At 44.8% G+C, this 19,055-nt stretch overlaps 1 protein-coding gene across 5 annotated transcripts in view; it reads left to right on the forward strand.

Moving 5' to 3' along the window:
* The window catches only part of dtnbp1a (dystrobrevin binding protein 1a), a 368,840-nt gene that overhangs the window by 50,446 nt on the left and 299,339 nt on the right, over window positions 1-19,055 (forward strand). For all 5 annotated transcript variants that reach the window (XM_072509624.1, XM_072509628.1, XM_072509627.1 and 2 more), the window contains one exon: window positions 1,482-1,542. In XM_072509624.1, the coding sequence (XP_072365725.1) occupies window positions 1,482-1,542 (61 nt within the window). The remainder of the gene's footprint in view (window positions 1-1,481; window positions 1,543-19,055) is intronic.

The raw sequence follows: 19,055 nt of genomic DNA on the forward strand, positions 1-19,055 counted from the left end.
GCTTGATTTTTAAGAGCTGCTCTCTGAGGGTTAGAGTGAACTCCAAGTACGATTTGGTCTCTGATCATGGAGTCAGCAATATCACCAAAGTTGCTGGACAGAGCTAGCAGGCGGAGGCTAGTTAAGGCATTGAAAGATTCATCTTTACCTTGAAGACGTTGTTTGAATATGTAGAGCTCGAAGATTTCATTGGTGTCCACTTCCCAGTGACTAAGAACTTGTCCAGGATAGTCTGAAACTTTGTCTTGTCCTGGCCTTCGGTGAAGTTAAATGAGTTGAAGTTCGATGGCTTGATCACCCGCTGTTGAGAGGAGAACCGCGATCTTTCTTGCATCCGACGCACCCTCGAGGTCTGAGGCTGCGATGTACAGCAGAAACTTTTGCTTGAATGTCCGCCAGTTGGCACTGAGATTGCCGAAGGTTCTGAGCTGGTGAGGTGCCTGAACCTTCTCCATGGTGCCGGGATACATTTGCTGGTCGTCACGGAACGGACTGAGGTAAGCCACCTTAAATTAGTAGTCTCCTGGTATCATGTTGTGTTAGGTACACTGGTCTAATACTGGCTGCAGCTTCGATCAGAAAGATTCTCCAGACCTTGAAGTTAGTTCAATCGGGTTTACTGAACTAATAGCACAGTTAGCACAGTTCTCTGTGAGTTTGAGTCTCTGCTAACCTAAGTGTGGTCACTCTCTCTGACTGAACCAGGCTAGCTCTTAGCCACGTGGTGGAGGTGTGAGATTGTAACAACACCCTTGACTGACTCTCTAGATGTTCATCAGTGGAAAGAGGCGGAGTGTGAGTGCCTCGTGCCTTTTATAGTCAGATTCCACCCGAGTGTCCTGCCTGTTTATCGGTCATATCCTGTTCTCTGTGACCATTAGCTGCTTGTCTGTATATCACTGTGTGTGTGTCTGCATATCATGACACACTTGTCAATATCTGAATTTAAAAGGTACCTATTAATATTCTTGCACCTGAAAAGCAGAGCAAAATTACCTCATCGTTGGTGACAGGTTCAGAGAAACACTAACTTGTTGGCATTTTGTTCTGCTCATGCAGCAATAAAACAATCCCAAATACCAAGAGAAGCGTCATTGTTGTAAATAATTAACACCAAAAAATTTAACTCCGATTCTAAATTATTTTACTAATGTTGTTTTCCCTGGCCTGTTCTGTTGTATTCTTGCTGTTTTGTCCTCTGTTTCCTATTTATTTGAACTTTATTTTTATTTTCCAAAATTAAACTTTTTATTGTTCAAATCTAACTTTAAAACCTTTTTTTCCCCTTTGCCTCCCTGCTTCATTACCCATTTAAAAATGAGGGCAATTGTTTTTGCAAACAAAAATGTATTCTGAGTGAAGTGAACTCCAAAGCATGTCAAGTTCGAAACAGAAATTTGTTCATACTTTATCTTTAGATGTCTACTTGATCAATTGAAAGAAAATCCAGGAAATGTCATTGCTTTGTATCTTTTTTAAAGGTATGAGAATACGTGGGCAGCCCTGCACAAACAAGCCGAAGACTGCGCCAAAGTTGGAGAGGTATGATCTCAAAATAGATTAGAAATGCTCATTTTTGTGCATCCTTCCATAATTAATGTTCAAATAAAATTCCCCATCTTTGTTGACTATCTTATGGTAATTTTTGGTTTCTAATCTTATTGCTTCTACAGCAGGAGGCATTCTCGGTTAGTAACTAATTAAACACATTAAATCCCTTCAGCATCTTTTATGTTTCAATGCGAATCACCTCTCATTTTCCTGAACTGCAGAGAGTATTGGCCCAATTTACTCAGACTCTCATCCCAGCTATCAGTCTAGTAATCGGATTGCTGCAAGTCATCACTGCAAGGTAAAATTTTAAAATGTACTTGCCTAAATATGGGGCTGGGAGTACAAACAAAGAACAAAGAAATGTACAGCACAGGAACAGGCCCTTCGGCCCTCCAAGCCCGTGCCGACCATGCTGCCCGACTAAACTACAATCTTCTACACTTCCTGGGTCCGTATCCCTCTATTCCCATCCTATTCATGTATTTGTCAAGATGCCCCTTAAATGTCACTATCATCCCTGCTTCCACCACCACCTCCGGTAGCGAGTTCCAGGCACCCACTACCCTCTGCGTAAAAAACTTGCCTCGTACATCTACTCTAAACCTTGCCCTTCTCACCTTAAACCTATGCCCCCTAGTAATTGACCCCTCTACCCTGGGGAAAAGCCTCTGACTATCCACTCTGTCTATGCCCCTCATAATTTTGTAGACCTCTATCAGGTCGCCCCTCAACCTCCTTCGTTCCAGTGAGAACAAACCGAGTTTATTCAACCGCTCCTCATAGCTAATGCCCTCCATACCAGGCAACATTCTGGTAAATCTCTTCTGCACCCTCTCTAAAGCCTCCACATCCTTCTGTAGCAGGACTATTTCTCCTTGACCCATTTTAAAACCATACAGATGGCCAGTTTACAGTATTACACAATGAGTGAACAACTATTGCATTAAGGTTGCAGAAATCACCACAGTGAATGTCCAAATATACTTCTGATCCACAAAAAACACCATAAAATAATCCAATTTCATTGAAATTCTGGGAGTAGAAGTCTACTGAAATCGTAATGTCACAGACGCTTTTTGTTCATGGTCAAATTTAATGTATGCATTTACCATCATTGGCCTGGATTTTGCTGTAGCAATGACATCAAAGCCGTCAATTTTTTTTTCATAGAATTTACAGTGCAGAAGGATGCCATTCGGCCCATCGAGTCTGCACCGGCTCTTGGAAAGAGCACCCTACCCAACCGCCTACCTCCACCCTATCCCCATAACCCAGTAACCCCACCCAACACTAAGGGCAATTTTGGACACTAAGGGCAATTTAGCATGGCCAATCCACTTAACTTGCACATCTTTGGACTGTGGGAGGAAACCGGAGCACCCGGAAGAAACCCACGCACACACAGGGAGAACGTGCAGACTGCGCAGACAGTGATCCAAGCCAGGAATCGAACCTGGGACCTGGAGCTGTGAAGCAATTGTGCTAATCACTATGCTACTGTGCTGCCCTCAATGTTTGAGGTAATTTCGTTTGTTGTAATTTCTCCACTGAAACTGATGACAAATTAGGGAGTTTGGACATGGGCAGAACAATTTGTAAATCCAGAAGTTGCTATCGTGAGTCAATGCTCCTGAATAGTTTGCACTGTAGAATTTATCACAGATTGCTATCTACCTTGCATTCATGAGTTGACGAGAACTTCTACTCTAATGCTGTCTCGCTTTAAAATCCTGGAAAAAGTCGCACCTTGTTGAAGGCGGTATAACTAGGTTTTTAGGGCGGCCTAACTTGGTAATTACTGCCAAGCATCCTAACTGTCCCTGAAAATCTAATGCTATAATTGTGTGATGTCAAATATCCCCATAAAGATTTAAAAATCTTTATATCTTTGAGACTATATTTATTTTAACTTTGACTTTAATACAGCCGCACATTTATTTTTCTATCTGAAAATTAAAAGTGAAGGATATTAAGTGCTTATAACTTCATGTTTACTGTGTGTGAATACTTCAGTTTGATTGGTTGCCTACCTGCTTTCTGACATCACTGAGTGGCATGCCAAGACACCCCTTTGATTTGGCAACAGATTTAAACTGGCATGGAGAAAAAGGGAAATTTTAGCCACAGATCACGATATTTTTGTAGACAGTTATCTCTAGGTCAGCAGTAAGTGCCCTTTCTTTACTGTTATTAATAAAATTGAGACCATCCTGTTTATTGTTATTGACAGGAGAGTGACAACGGAAACCTCCCAATTCCTCTAGCCATCTGTATGTAATCAGTGTGGTTTAATTTAAATTAAGCTAAAGTGTGTTCCCAAACCCCTGTGTGGACAGTTTTATTACAAAGACACTAGCATCAGACTTGTGTGGATTTTTAAACCAGGAGCATTATTCATTCACGAGCTCACTCACCTGGAAGGTTTATTGCTACTTCACACACACCATGTACATACAAAAATGATACCGTAAAAGAAAGGAGTTTCCAATGAGAGGGGAGCTTTTCCACTCGAGTTGAAGTTCAGATGAGCCAAAACAGCTGAAGATGGGATTTCACGGAGTTTCTTTGGAATACGAAATGCATAGCAGGTATTGTAGACAGCCTTGGTAATTCCTGTAATGAAAGCAAAAAAGACTGGAAAACTCAGCAGGTCTGGCAGCATCTGTGAAGTGAGTACAGAGTTATCGTTTCAAGTCCATATGACACTTCAGAGCTGCTCTGAAGAAGTCATACAGACTTGAAACATTAACTCTGTTTTTCTCTCTCCACAGATGCTGACAGATCTGAGTTTTTAGAACATTTTTTTTCGATTCGAAACATCAGTATTTTGCTTTAATGTTGGTAATTTTAGCTGAAGGACCAGCTTCCTTTTGCAGGTGAACGCAGGCTCTTTCGGAACAGGTTTTAAGGAGGCTTTAAACGTTAACTGTTTGTTGTGTTGTGCTTCTTAATGTAGCATAAGCTGCTTCCTTGATGTATACTCTGACAAAGGAAGGTTCAAACTTGGAGATAGGTTTAACACATTTATTGAACAGTTAACAATTCTCTGACTTGAGTTCGACTCACCTGCTAATCTTGCCATTGTAACTCAGTCTAACTAACCAGTCTGCTCTAATCCATGCGGTGGGTGTGATGCTTCCTGATCTGCCCCTGTCTCTCTGAGTGTCGCCTGTGGAAAATAGGAAGAGCATGTGTGCCCTGTCCTTTTATATGGGTTGCCCCCTTGTGGTAGTATCACCTCTGGTGTCTTGACTGCCCATGTGTGCTATCTTACTGACCTATTGGTTGAATGTCTGTGTGTCATGATGTCTCTGATGCTCCCTCTAGTGTTTATTTAGTCCTAGGATATCTACATTAACCGTGCATTTGCAGTGATGCATATCACCACACTCTTGTGGCTATGTAACGACCTGATGATATAACCTGGTTTCAATAGTGACATTTCTTCTGTTGTTGCTTCTGCATTCTGTTGCAAATGAAATAAAAGATTTTCGAAAGCCTGAATTTCAGTCATGTCACAACAGGCCATTGATTGTGAAAAGCAATGGGTAGTCTATTGATATAAACAAAGTAGCGTCCACCTCCCATAGTTAGAACCATCAACATTGTTCTGAAGGTGTGTTATATGAAATACTAATTTATAATGTAATTGGTGGACATATGTTTCATGTCGAGGCACATGCATGTTAAAGATTAAAAATTACTTTGCCTGAGTAAAAGGCACTGACCTACAACAGTTTACTATGTTGCATTTGTGGAGGACACAAATTGCTTTATGGATGCAGAGCTCATGGAGCTCTTAGAGACGGTGGCTAAATTAAACCCAGATTAAAACCAGAGAGAGGTCACTTGATCCAGCGTTTGGACATAAAAAAAGATACTGGATAGATTGCCATGGGAATAGGAGGGGAAACAGCCTGATCCCCACACTTGAGTTCCTCTGGAACTTCACTCATCAAAACTGCGCTGTTTGTGATTTGAAAAACCATCAGAAAATCTCATTGTTGCAAACCACAAGTTCTTAAGGGAGGATACTGAATTTATACCACTGTCTCCAAGAGAAAAAGACAATCCGCAATTGCAGACTAACTGCTCCAGTGGAAACCAGCTACTGTGGAAAGTTACCTTTCAGTTGTAAATAAGCATCCAGACAATTTAAATTTTGCTTGGCCAAGTTTTAAAATCTGATACTTTAAAATCTGATCTGTTTGTTTCTATGCTTGTGGGATGGGGGTTGTGTGTGTTTTTGCATTGGTGGGTACTTGGACAAATTTGTACATTTTAACCATTTTTTGTTAATTTCTGCTTCACCTGAGTGAGGTTTAGCAATAAAACTGACTCTTGTTATCTTGAACCTGGCTGTCTTATTTCCTACACGAGCTTGTTGCTCTTTTTAACCTTAGTCTATTTGCTCTGTTTAGGTCACCTTTGCTCATGAGTTGCCAGGTATCTTTATGATACCGCCACGTGGTTCAAGTTCAGGTTATGATTAATAACACAGCACACCACTTAGTAAGGATTAAAACAACGGTCATTTATTATATACAACAAACAATATTAATACCCTAATACTACTTTCTATATAATAAACCTATCACTACTGGCCAATACTTAGCTTAGGAAGAGCCCACCAGGTCAGGGAAACGAATGGCTTGTCCAATCAAATCTGGCCCGCGGGATTCAAAAGGCTGCTACAGGTCGGTGGCTAGGTGTCTCTACCGGATAGCGATCGTTGGATTCAAACTTACGGTGGTCGGTGGCTGGTCTTGCGAAGGTCTCGAGCAGGCGAAGATGAGAGAGAGAGAGCGAGATCTGAACTTGGACCTTCACTTTTATAGGGCCCAGGGGCTTCCCGCCTCCCGGGGCGGCCCTTGACCCTGAGTCCCAAGTGATTGGATTCTGTCCCCAGTCTCTGGGGTCGATGGGTCCAATGGTGAGGCGATTCCTCGATCGGGGGGTGGTCGCTCACCTGTCTTTGTTTCGGCCACTGCAGGCGCCGACAGGTCCGGTCCGGTATTCAATTGCTAATATGTTGCAATTGTTCCCGGGGATAGCCGATTTAACTGTGGATGTCTGAGTAGATTAGGTGTAAACAGTCCTGAATGCAACTGCGGATACTTGAGTTGATGGGCTGTTGATAGCCCTGAATATCGATCTGGGCTACGTTCCCAGAGCTGAATATGCAAACCTGTCTGCAGCTGCCTGCTTGTGTCTTCTTGGCTGCTTTTCCCAGCAGTCTTTCGGGTTAGCCATTTTAAACTGGGTTTTGGCCAGATTAATCGGAACGCAGACATTTTACATGGCTACAAGCTACACACAATTAAGCATATGTTTGAATTGGTAATATCATCCCATCTTGCCTGATGGTAATAACATACAGAGGTCCTTAGCACTTCCTTGTACATAATCAATTTAATTAGCTCTATCTTGTTACCTAGTAGTCCAAGAGACAGGAACTCTGAAGCCTCATTGTAAGCTCTCGTTCTCTCTCTCTCTCTCCTTCCCCCCCCCCCCCCCCCCCCAATTACAGTATAGATCTGACCCAATTTCCAGTTTTTTCTAGCTTTGTCAAAGAGTCATCCAGACTCAACGTAAGCTTTCTTCTCTCTCCACAGATACTGTCAGACCTGCTGAGATTGTCCACTTTTTTCTGTTTTTATTACAAAAACACACTTTCATACGGAAGTGTAAGATTTGAACTATGAAGGATGCGATCAAAAATAAGTTACCTGTGGGTGGCACGGTGGCGCAGTGATTGGCACTGCTGCCTAGCGGCGCCGAGGTCCCGGGTTTGATCCCGGCCCCGGGTTGCTGTCCGTGTGGAGTTTGCGCGTTTTCCCCGTGTCCGCGTGGGTCTCCCCACTCACCGGAGATGTGCAGGGTGGGTGGATTGGCCACGCTGAATTGCCCATGATTGGGAAAAAAAAGGATTGGGTGCACTAGATTTATAAAAATAAAATAAAAAAAGTTACCTGTTACTAGTGCTAGGACGAGGATCTTGGAAAATTATTGGCATATTGTAGAGGGACTATAGCTTGTTAGAAAATTAGGACAGTTATTTTTTTCAATCTTTAGTTGTTGTATGTTGTTGTAATGGTGTATGGTAACATAGTCATTAACGTTTAATAACTAATTAACATCCATGCTGAGATTTAAGCCCCCTGTCACAATTGTTGTATTTCGACATGCAATCAGCTTCCAGCATGTTTATGAAACAACATTTTGCAGTGTGGATTTTTGAAATAGATGCTCCATCTGTCATAATATGTACCCATGCACATCATGAGGTAAAAACAGGCAGTGACAGACACCCAGGTTAGCCGTTCAACATACAGGGAAGAACACAACCTATCACCAGATAGAACACCAGAGGGGACTTCCAACTATAAAACACACAAGGCATCAGTACACCGTCTCTTTCCAGTGGTGACAACTGTAGTGACAGTCAGGGTGTATATATAAGTCACCACCTTCTACACGTGGATCAGAGCTAGCCTGGTCTAGTAAGTTAGAGTTAGTACACTTAGAGTAGTAGAGTGACAACCCACAGCCAGCTGTGTGCATTGTTACATAAGTTCAATAAATCGTATTGAACCAACGCCTACGCTTGGTGTATGCTTTACCGTTCATCTGCATCCTGTTGCAGTCCGTGTTACCCCAGGGTGAATAACACGACATGATACCAGGTGTCTACTTCATCTAAGTAATTTACCTTGAATAATTCAGTGACGACCAGCAAGTGCCTTCAAGCGGCATGGAGAAGATCCAGGCCCCTCCACAGCTCCGGATCTCCGGAAATCTCGGCACCAACTGGCGGGTCTTCAAGCAGAAATTCAGTCTATACATTGAGGCCCCGGGCCTCGAGAATGAGTCCGATGCCAGAAAATGGCTGCTCCTATCGACTGCGGGGGACCAGGCCATCCAAATCTTCAATTTGCTCACTTTTGCCGACGGCAAGGAAAAGACCAAGTTCCAGACTGTATTAGCCAAATTCGACAGTCACTGTGAAGTCGAAACGTACGAGAGCTTTGAACGCTAAGTCTTCCAGCAACGCCTTCAGGGTAAGAATGAGCCTTTCCAATCCTTTCTAACTCATCTCCGCATATTAGCGCAATCCTGCAACAACGGTGACACCGCTGATTCCCTCATCAGGGATCAGACCGTGTTTGAGGTCCACTCCGACGCCCTGCGGGAGCAGCTCCTAAAAATAAAAAACATGACCCTGCCAATAGCCATCGAGACGTGTAAAGTGCATAACAGGCAAAAAGTCACTACTCACGCCTCAAATCGGCAGAACAGGACCAACTTGCCTCCCACGAGGCAGACAGTGTGCAGGCCATCGCCCGAATGCGGCACCTTAGCATCGCTGAGGGCGGCCATTTCATGCGCTTTCCCGGGGTCCCATGCATGCGCACCACGGACGGGAGAACGAAGTGGCCGAAGACCACACTACGCAGGTGCGAGCGGCAGCTGACCGCACTGCGCATGTGCGACGACGCACGGAGCGTTACGACGTCAACGTCATGACGTGCCCGTACTGCGGCACTGCCCACATAAAGTGGCAATGCCCTGCAAGAGGCAGGCGATGTTTAAATTGCGGGAAGCCTGGCCATTATGCAGCCTTGTACAGTCTGCACCTCCGATTGTGGGCCAGCGATCCCAGTTCCAATGCAAACGAGTTGGAAGTGTGCAGCAAGAGCTGCTGGATTCGGAACCTAGTAACACCACGGATCCCGAGGACGACTGCCTGGAGTCCCCATATCGTGTGGGCATCATTACCACGTATGACAAGGCCTCCTCAAATTCAGCAACACGCCTACCCATCCTCAACGTGGATTCTGTGGACAAATGGCGTGCTGTTGTACAAGTCAACCAATGCAGCATTCGGTTCAAGCTGGGCACCAGCCAATCTCATATCTCAAGCAGATCTTGCGCGCATCCAAAGGCAACCAGAAATTCTTCCGCTGGCCTGCCAGCTGCTTGATTATAATGGCAATGCCATTACACCGTCAGGGTCTTGCCACCTGCATGTCTCCAACAAGGCCATCAAAGCCACACTGCGATTCGAAATCGTCAAGCCTGACAAGGCTTCCCTGCTTGGTGCCCATGCATGCAAGCTACTCAATCTCGTCCAGCGTGTACATGCCATGTCCTCTGCCAATTTGAATCTTCAGGCTTACATTGACGAAATCCTGTCATAATACCCGGGTGCGTTCAGTGGGATGGGACGCTGCTGTACCGCTACAAAATCTTACTCTGGCCTGTGATGCCACGCCTGTGATGCCACGCCTGTGATCCATGCACCATGCCGGGTGCCGGCTCCTCTGAAGGACCATTTAAAGGCGCAGCTGCAGGAGCTCCAAGACCAGGGTATAATCTCTAATGTGACGGAACCGACTGACTGGGTCAGCTCGATGGTCTGTGTGCAGAACCCTTCTGGAGAACTGCGCATATGTATAGATCCCAAGGATCTTAACCGAAACATAATGTGAGAACACTACCCGATCCCGAAGCGGGAGGAGCTAACCAGTGAGATGGCACACGACAAATTCTTCACGAAGCTAGATGCATCGCGTGGCTTCTGGCAGATACAACTGCACGAGTCCAGCAGGAAGCTCTGCACGTTTAATACACCTTTCGGAAGGTACTGTTACAACCGCATGCCGTTTGGTATTGTTTCAGCCTCTGAAATCTATCACAGGATCATGGAACAGATGCTGGAGGGCATTGAGGGTGTGCGGGTTTATGTTGATGACGTCATTATATGATCCACAACCCCAGAGGAACGCACATCTCGCCTTTAGACGCATACATGCCAAAGGCCTCAAGTTGAACAAGGCTCCTTTGGGATGTCATCAATCAGGTTTTTGGGTGATTAAATATCCCAGCAGGGCGCGCAACCGGACTCTGACAAAGTCAAGGTCATCAACACCATGAAGACCCCGGAAGACAAAAAGACGGTACTCCGCTTCCTGGGTATGGTTAACTTCTTGGGAAAGTTCATTCCCAACCTCGCATCAGACACCATGGCTGTTAGGCATCTGGTGAAGAAGTCCACTGCCTTTCAGTGGCTACCCACACATCAAGCAGAGTGGCTCGAGTTAAAGGCAAAGCTCACCACTGCTCCGGTACTAGCATTTTTTGACCCAGAGCGGGAGACAAAAATCTCTACGGATACCAGCCAGAATGGCATTGGTGCGGTGCTCCTCCAGAAGGATGACTCCTCGTCTTGGCTCCAGTGGCCTATGCGTCCAGGGCCATGACTCCCACTGAGCAGAGGTATGCTCAGATAGAGAAAGAGTGCCTGGACCTCCTCACCGGTATTGTAAAGTTCCATGATTACGTCTACAGTCTACCAACCTTCACAGTAGAGACTGACCACAGACCCCTAGTCCATATCATTCACAAGGACTTGAATGACATGACGCCCAGGCTTCAGCGCATTCTCCTTCGATTCCGCAGGTATGATTTTGAATTGGTTTACACACCGGGCAAGGAGCTAATCATTGCGGATGCCCTGTCTCGTGCCATCACCTCGCCCTGTGAACAGGTCGACTTCATCCGCCAAATTGAGGCACAGGTGTGCCAGCAACCTCCCGGCCTCAGACGAACGAGTCGTCAACATTCGGGAAGACACTGCCAAGGACCCTCTTCTGCAGCGGGTCATACATCACCTTGCAAATGGTTGGCAGAAAGGGCAATGCTCCCAGTTCTTTAATGTCAAGGATGACCTAACAGTTGTTGAGAGGATCCTCCTCAAGCTGGATCGTATTACTAACCCTCGCAGCCTCCAGAACTTAGTGCTCAAACAGATCCACGAGGGACACCTCGGTATCGAGAAACGCAGGCGCAGGGCCTGGCAGGCTGTCTATTGGCCTGGCATCAACGAGGACATATCCAACATGGTCCTCAATTGTGCGACTTGCCAGCGTTTCCAGCCTGCTCAGCCCAAAGAAGCACTCCAGCAACACAAGATCGTGACCTCTCCGTGGTCTAAGGTGGGAATCGACCTTTTTCACGCCAATGGGCATGACTACGTGCTTATAATTGACTACTTCTCGAGTTAACCCAAAGTGGTGAAACTGTTGTAGCCACTGGGTTGGCCACTTCCCGACTTCGGGTCACTGCCTGTGCAGAGTCTGCACGTTGTCCCCATGTCTCCGTGCGTTTCCTCCGGGTGCTCCGGTTTCCTCCCACAAGTCCCGAAAGACGTGCTGTTAGATGATTTGGACATTCTGAAATCTCCCCCAGTGTACCTGAACGGCGCCTGAGTGTGGTGACTAGAGAATTTTCACAGAAACTTCATTGCAGTGTTAATGTAAGCCTACTTATGACAGTAATAAAGATTATTATTTTAAAAGAAAGGACTTGCATGATCTCAGGACATTACATAGCACTCACAGCCATTAGAGTCATAGAATCCCTACAGTGCAAAAGGAGGCCATTCGGCCCATCGAATCTGCACCGGCCCTTGCAAAGAGCACCCTACCTAGGCCCACGCCTACACTCCTAACCCAGTCTAATCTTTTGGACACTAAGGGGCAATTTAGCATGGTCAATCCACCCGACCTGCATATCTGTGGACTGTGGGAGGAAACTGGAGCAGACGGGTGAAACACATGCAGACACGGGGAAGAAGTGCAAACTCCACAGTCACCCGAGGCCGGAATTGAACTAATTTAATTCAGAATTGTTTGGATTTATCTCCTCTTCCTCAGTTACGACTACTAACACTGCCTCCTTTTTTTCTCTCTCTGTCAAAATAACTTTTTAGCATATTAGCACACCACTCCTGTCTGGTGTTATTACCAAATCATTTACATCACTCAGTTTCCTTTTGATCTGGTATGGTCCACCAAATCGTGCTTTTAATGGGAATGCGGGAATGGTGCTGGTGTGGTTACTGTCTGCTCTTTGTCTTGACTAACCATCTGATTAAAACATGGTTTCTGACAATTTATCCACCACCTACTCTTGTTCTTTACTAACCATCTGATCAAAAATGGTTTCCGAGAATTCATTCTCATCCTCCCTATCAGCACTCCTCACGTTCTCTTTCTCCTGTCTCAGCCTGTGATTTATGAACGGGTTACCACACAATCAGGAAACACTCCCTGATATACGTCTTGCAGCATCCCTATTGTGTTATTTTCCATTGGCTTTTCAACGACAGTAGATGGCACTGCCACATGTGATCCAGCTATAATATTCCCCAGGACAAATTGCATCACTGGCAATGGTATCACTTTATTCCCACTTTTCAACAGACTCTCTAACCTTACCTTACATAGTGACGTACCACCAATCCCACCTTTTCCAACAATGTGCCTTCCAAACCACACATCTCCTTATTCTCACCATTAAAGACCGACTGGCTCCTGTATCCCGTAAGATCTTAATCTCCTTACCTACTCCACAGATGGGTAAACTTTGCCCTTACAAATAAAATTCTTAAACAGTTCTGATTTCTGCTTATCCGCCAGCTTCTGAAAAGTTTCTGGCACCTCTTCCACTGTGGGACAGTGATTTTTCTTCGCACTTTAATAAACCGTACCGGTTTATCCTGTTTTGCTGAGTCTGTTTTCCCAGCCCTTTTTGTAAGCCACCAACACTGCAAGTTCACATGTCCCTCTTTGTTACAAAACACTTGCGTTTTCTTGTCTCTCCACCACTATCGCAAGTTTCCTTTTTACTCCGAGGCGCACTTTCCTTAACATCACCAACTACATCTCCTCTGCATGGACCCCCTGTGAACTCATGTCCTCAGTTTCTATACTTCGCAGGTTGAAATTGATGTCAGATACTAAACTTTGCTTTTATGAACCAACTCAAAATCGTCAGCCATTTCTGCAGCCTGTCTAGCCGTTTTAACTATTTGCTCTTCCACATGAGTTCTCAATACTGCGGGAAGTGAATCTTTAAATTCCTCTGAAATGATTATCTCCTGAAGGGCGTGTACGTTTGGTTTACTTTTAATGCCTTTGTCCACTTATCTAAGTTAGACTGCTTATTTCTTTCGAATTCTGTATAGGTCTGACCTGGTTCTCCGATTTCTAAACTTCTGTCTGTAAGCTTCTGGCACTAGTTTGTAGGTAATATGGCTTTCTTCACCACATCATTATTCCCCAGAATCCTCCTCTGATAGTGAGGCAAACACATCGCTAGTTCTACCTACCAATTTTGTTTGAACCAACACCACCCACATGGGCTTTGGCCAATTCAATTGAACAAAGAACAGAGAAAAGTACAGCACAGGAACAGGCCCTTCGGCCCTCCAAGCCTGTGCCGACCATGCTGCCCGTCTAAACTAAAATCTTCTACATTTCCTGGGTCTGTATCCCTCTCTTCCCATCCTATTCATGTATTTGTCAAGATGCCCCTTAAATGTCACGATCATCCCTGCTTCCACCACCACCTCCGGCAGCGAGTTCCAGGCACCCACTACCCTCTGTAAAAAAAATTTTTTTTTTAAAGAAGTGCCTCGTACATCTCCTGTAAACCTTGCCTCTTGCACATTAAACCTATGCCCCCTAGTAATTGACCCCTTTAACCTGGGAAAAGCCTCTGACTGTCCACTCTGTCTATGCCCCTCATAATTTTGTAGACCTCAACCTCCGTCGTTCCAGTGAGAACAAACCGAGTTTATTCAACCGCTCCTCATAGCTAATGCCCTCCATACCAGGCAATATCCTGGTAAATCTCTTCTGCACCCTCTCTAAACCTCCACATCCATCTGGTAGTGTGGCGACCAGAATTGAACACGACACTCCAAGTGTGGCCTAACTAAGATTCTATACAGCTGCAACATGACTTGCCAATTCTTATACTCAATGCCCCAGCCAATGAAGGCAAGCATGCCTTTTGCCTTCTTTACTACCTTCTCCACCTGTGTTGCCCCTTTCAGTGACCTGTGGACCTGTACACCTAGATCTCTCTGACTGTCAATACCCTTGAATGTTCTACCATTCATTGTATATTCCCTACCTGCATTAGACCTTCCAAAATGCATTACCTCACATTTGTCCGGATTAAACTCCATCTGCCATCTCTCCACCCAAGTTTCCAAACGATCTAAATCCTGCTGTATCCTCTGACAGTCCTCATTGTTATCCGCAATTGCGCCAACCTTTGTGTCGTCTGCAAACTTACTAATCAGACCAGTTACATTTTCCTCCAAATCATTTATTTATACTACGAACAGCAACGGTCCCAGCACTGATCCCTGCAGAACACCACTCGTCACAGCCCTCCAGTCAGAAAAGCACCCTTCCATTGCTACTCTCTGCCTTCTATGACCGAGCCAGTTCTGTATCCATCTTGCCAGCTCACCCCTGATCCCGTGTGACTTCACCTTTTGTACCAGTCTGCCATGAGGGACCTTGTCAAAGGTCTTACTGAAGTCCATATAGACAACATCCACTGTCCCGAAGAATTCTCTCCAGTAATTTCCCTACCACTTACGTAAGGCTCACCGGCCTGTAGTTCCCTGGATTATCCTTGCTACCAAACAAAGGAACAACATTGGCTATTTTCCAGTCCTCCGGGACATCACCTGAAGAACATAAGAGCATAAGAACTAGGAACAGGAGTAGGCCATCTGGCCCCTCGAGCCTGCTCTGCCATTCAGTGAGATCATGGCTGATCTTTGTGGACTTAGCTCCACTCTCTGGCCCGTACACCATATCCCCGAATCCCTTTATTCTTTAGAAAGGTATCTATCTTTTTCTTAAAAACGTTTAAAGAAGGAGCCTCAACTGCTTCACTGGGCAAGGAATTCCAGAGATTCACAACCCTTTGGGTGAAGAAGTTCCTCCTTAACTCGGTCCTAAATCTACTTCCCCTTATTTTGAGGCTATGCCCCCTAGTTCTGCTTTCCCCGACCAGTGGAAACAACCTGCCCGCATCTATCCTATCTATTCCCTTCATAATTTTATATGTTTCAATAAGATCCCCCTTCTAAACTCCAATGAGTACAGTCCCAGTCTACTCAATCTTTCATCATAATCTAATCCCCTCAACTGTGGGATCAACCTAGTGAATCTCCTCTGCACTCCCTCCAGTGCCAATATGTCCTTTCTCAGGTAAGGAGACCAAAACTGAACACAATACTCCAGATGTGGCCTCACCAACACCTTATACAATTGCAGCATAACCTCCCTAGTCTTGAACTCCATCCCTCTAGCAATGAAAGACAAAACTCGATTAGCCTTCTTAATCACCTGTTGCACCTGCACACCAACTTTTTGCGACTCGTGCACCAGCACACCCAGGTCCCTCTGCACAGCAGCATGTTTTAACATCTTACCGTTTAAATAATAATCCATTCTGCTGTTATTCCTCCCAAAATGGACAGCCTCACACTTGGCAACATTGAATTCCATCTGCCAGACCCTAGCCCATTCACCTAACCTCTCTAAATCCTTCTGCAGACTTCCGGTATCCTCTGCACTTCTTGCTTTACCACTCATCTTAGTGTCGTCTGCAAACTTTGCCACATTGCACTTGGTCCCCAACTCCAAATCATCTATGTAAATTGTGAACAACTGCGGGCCCAACACTGATCCTTGAGGGACCCCACTAGTTACAGGTTGCCAACCAGAGAAACACCCATTTATCCCCACTCTCTGCTTTCTGTTAGTTAACCAATCCTCTACCCATGCTACCACTTTACCCTCAATGCCATGCATCTTTAGTTTATGCAGCAACCTTTTGTGGCACCTTGTCAAAAGCTTTCTGGAAATCCAGATATACCACATCCATTGGCTCCCCGTTATCTACTGCACTGGTAACGTCCTCAAAAAATTCTACCAAATTAGTCAGACACGACCTACCCTTTATGAACCCATGCTGCGTCTGCCCAATGGGACAATTTCCCTCCAGGTGCCCCGCTATTTCCTCCTTAATGATAGATTCCAGCATTTTCACTACAACCAAAGTTAAGCTTACCGGCCTATAATTACCCGCTTTCTGCCGACCTCCTTTTTTAAACAGTGGTGTCACGTTTGCTAATTTCCAATCCTCTGGGACCACCCCAGAGTCTAGTGAATTTTGATAAATTATCACTAGTGCGTTTACAATTTCCCTAGCCGTCTCTTTTAACACTCTGGGAAGCATCCCATCAGGGCCAGGAGACTTGTCTACCTTTAGCCCCATTAGCTTGCCCAATACTGCCTCCTTAGTGATTACAATCATCTCAAGGTCCTCACCTATCATATCTTTATTTCCATCAGTCACTGGCATGTTATTTGTGTCTTCCACTGTGAAGACTGACCCAAAAATCCTGTTCATTTCCTCAGCCATTTCCCCGTCTCCTATTATTAAATCTCCCTTCTCATCTTCCAAAGGACCAATATTTACCTTAGCCACTCTTTTTTGTCTTATATATTTGTAGAAGCTTTTACTATCTGCTTTTATGTTCTGAGCAAGTTTATTTTCATAGTCTACCTTACTCTTCTTTATAGCTTTTTTAGTAGCTTTCTGTTGTCCCCTAAAGACTTCCCAGTCCTCTAGTCTCCCACTCATTTTTGCCACTTTGTATGTTTTTTCCTTCAATTTGATACTCTCCCTCACCTCTTTAGATATCCACGGTCGATTTTTCCCCTTTCTACCGTCTTTCTTTTTTGTCAGTATGACCCTTTCCTGAACATTGTGAAAGATCGCTTGGAAGGTTCTCCACTGTTCCTCAACTGCTTCTCCATGAAGTCTTTGCTTCCAGTCTACCTTAGCTAGTTCTTCTCTCATCCCATTGTAATCGCCTTTGTTTAAGCACAAAACACTAGTGTTTGATTTTGCCTTGTCATCCTCCAACTGTATTTTAAAGTCTACCATATTGTGGTCGCTCCTTCTAAGAGGATCCCGAACGATGAGATCATTAATCAATCCTGCCTCATTACACAGGACCAGATCTAGGACCGCTTGTTCCCTTGTAGGTTCCATTATATACTGTTCCAGGAAATTATCCCGGACACATTTTATAAATTCCTCCTCAAGGCTGCCTTTACCAACCTGGTTAAACCAATCGACATGCAGATTAAAATCTCCCATGATAACCGCTGTACCATTTCTACATGCATCCGTTATTTCTTTGCTTATTGCCTGCCCTACCATCCTGTTACTATTTGGTGGCCTATAGACTACTCCTATCAGTGACCTTTTCGCCTTACTATTCCTGATAGTGAAAATCCTGATATTCCTGATAGTAAGACAGTGAGAATCCAAAGATTTCTGTCAAGGCCTCAGCACTGTCCTCTCTAGCCTCCTTCAGTATTCTGGGGTAGATCCCATCAGGCCCTGGGGACTTATCTACCTTAATATTTTTCGAGACGCCCAACACCTCGACTTTTTGGATCTCAATGTGACCCAGGCTATCTATACACCCTTCCCCAGACTCAACATCCACCAATTCCTTCTCTTTGGTGAATACTGATGCAAATTATTCATTCAGTACCTCGCCCATTTCCTCTGGCTCCACACACAGATTCCCTTGCCTAACCTTCAGTGGGCCAACCCTTTCCCTGTACCCTCTTGCTTTTTATGTACGTGTAAAAACCTTGGGATTTTCCTTAACCCTATTTGCCAATGACTTTTCGCGACCCCTTTTAGCCCTTCTGACTCCTTGTTTAAGTTCCTTCCTACTTTCCTTATGTTCCACACAGGCTTCCTCTGTTCCCAGCCTCCTAGCCCTGACAAATGCCTCCTTTTCCTTTTCGACGAGGCCTGCAATATCTCTCGTTATCCAAGGTTCCTGAAATTTGCCGTATTTATCCTCCTTCCGCACAGGAACACGCTGTTCGAGAGGGGGACAACCACAGGGGATATAAAGTATGCTTCAACATTGTTCTCATTGTATCTTAGCAAGGCTTGTTGATATTTAAATATGTGCCTACTAAACCTTTGACTAGGGGGTATTTCTTCTTCCCCCAAAACTTCCTCATCTCCTGCCTTTGCCTCCAACACTCATTTATTGCTATCCTTCCAGTGCCAGTTTCCGTTGTTCAAATTCTCTCTCACTTTTCCTTTGGTTCTACCACTACCACTCACTCTCTCTTCCTTGGATAATCTTTCCTTTCCATTTCCTCTTTAAAAACCCTCTTTTTCTTTGACTTCATTTGCCATCTTCATTTCTCCCAGTTTTTCCTGCATTTCCAATTCTTTCATTTTAAATTTAATTTGAGCTAATTCTGATGGGTTAGACTGCGTTACTGGTAAATTTAAATATTGAGCTATGGTTTGTATTATCTTTTAATTTAATCTTTATTGTCACAAGTAGGCATACATTAACATTGCAATGAAGTTACCGTGAAAAGCCCCTAGTCACCACATTCCAGCGCCTGTTTGGGTACACGGTGGGAGAATTCAGAATGTCCAAATTATCTAACCGCACTTCTTTTGGGACTTGTGGGACGAAACCGGAGCACCCGGAGGAAACCCATGCAGACACGGGGAGAACGTGCAGACTCCATGCAGACAGTGACCCAAGCCGGGAATCGAACATGGGACCC

This window comes from Scyliorhinus torazame, chromosome 6 (genome assembly GCF_047496885.1).
Source record: "Scyliorhinus torazame isolate Kashiwa2021f chromosome 6, sScyTor2.1, whole genome shotgun sequence".
NCBI classification, from domain to species: domain Eukaryota; kingdom Metazoa; phylum Chordata; class Chondrichthyes; order Carcharhiniformes; family Scyliorhinidae; genus Scyliorhinus; species Scyliorhinus torazame.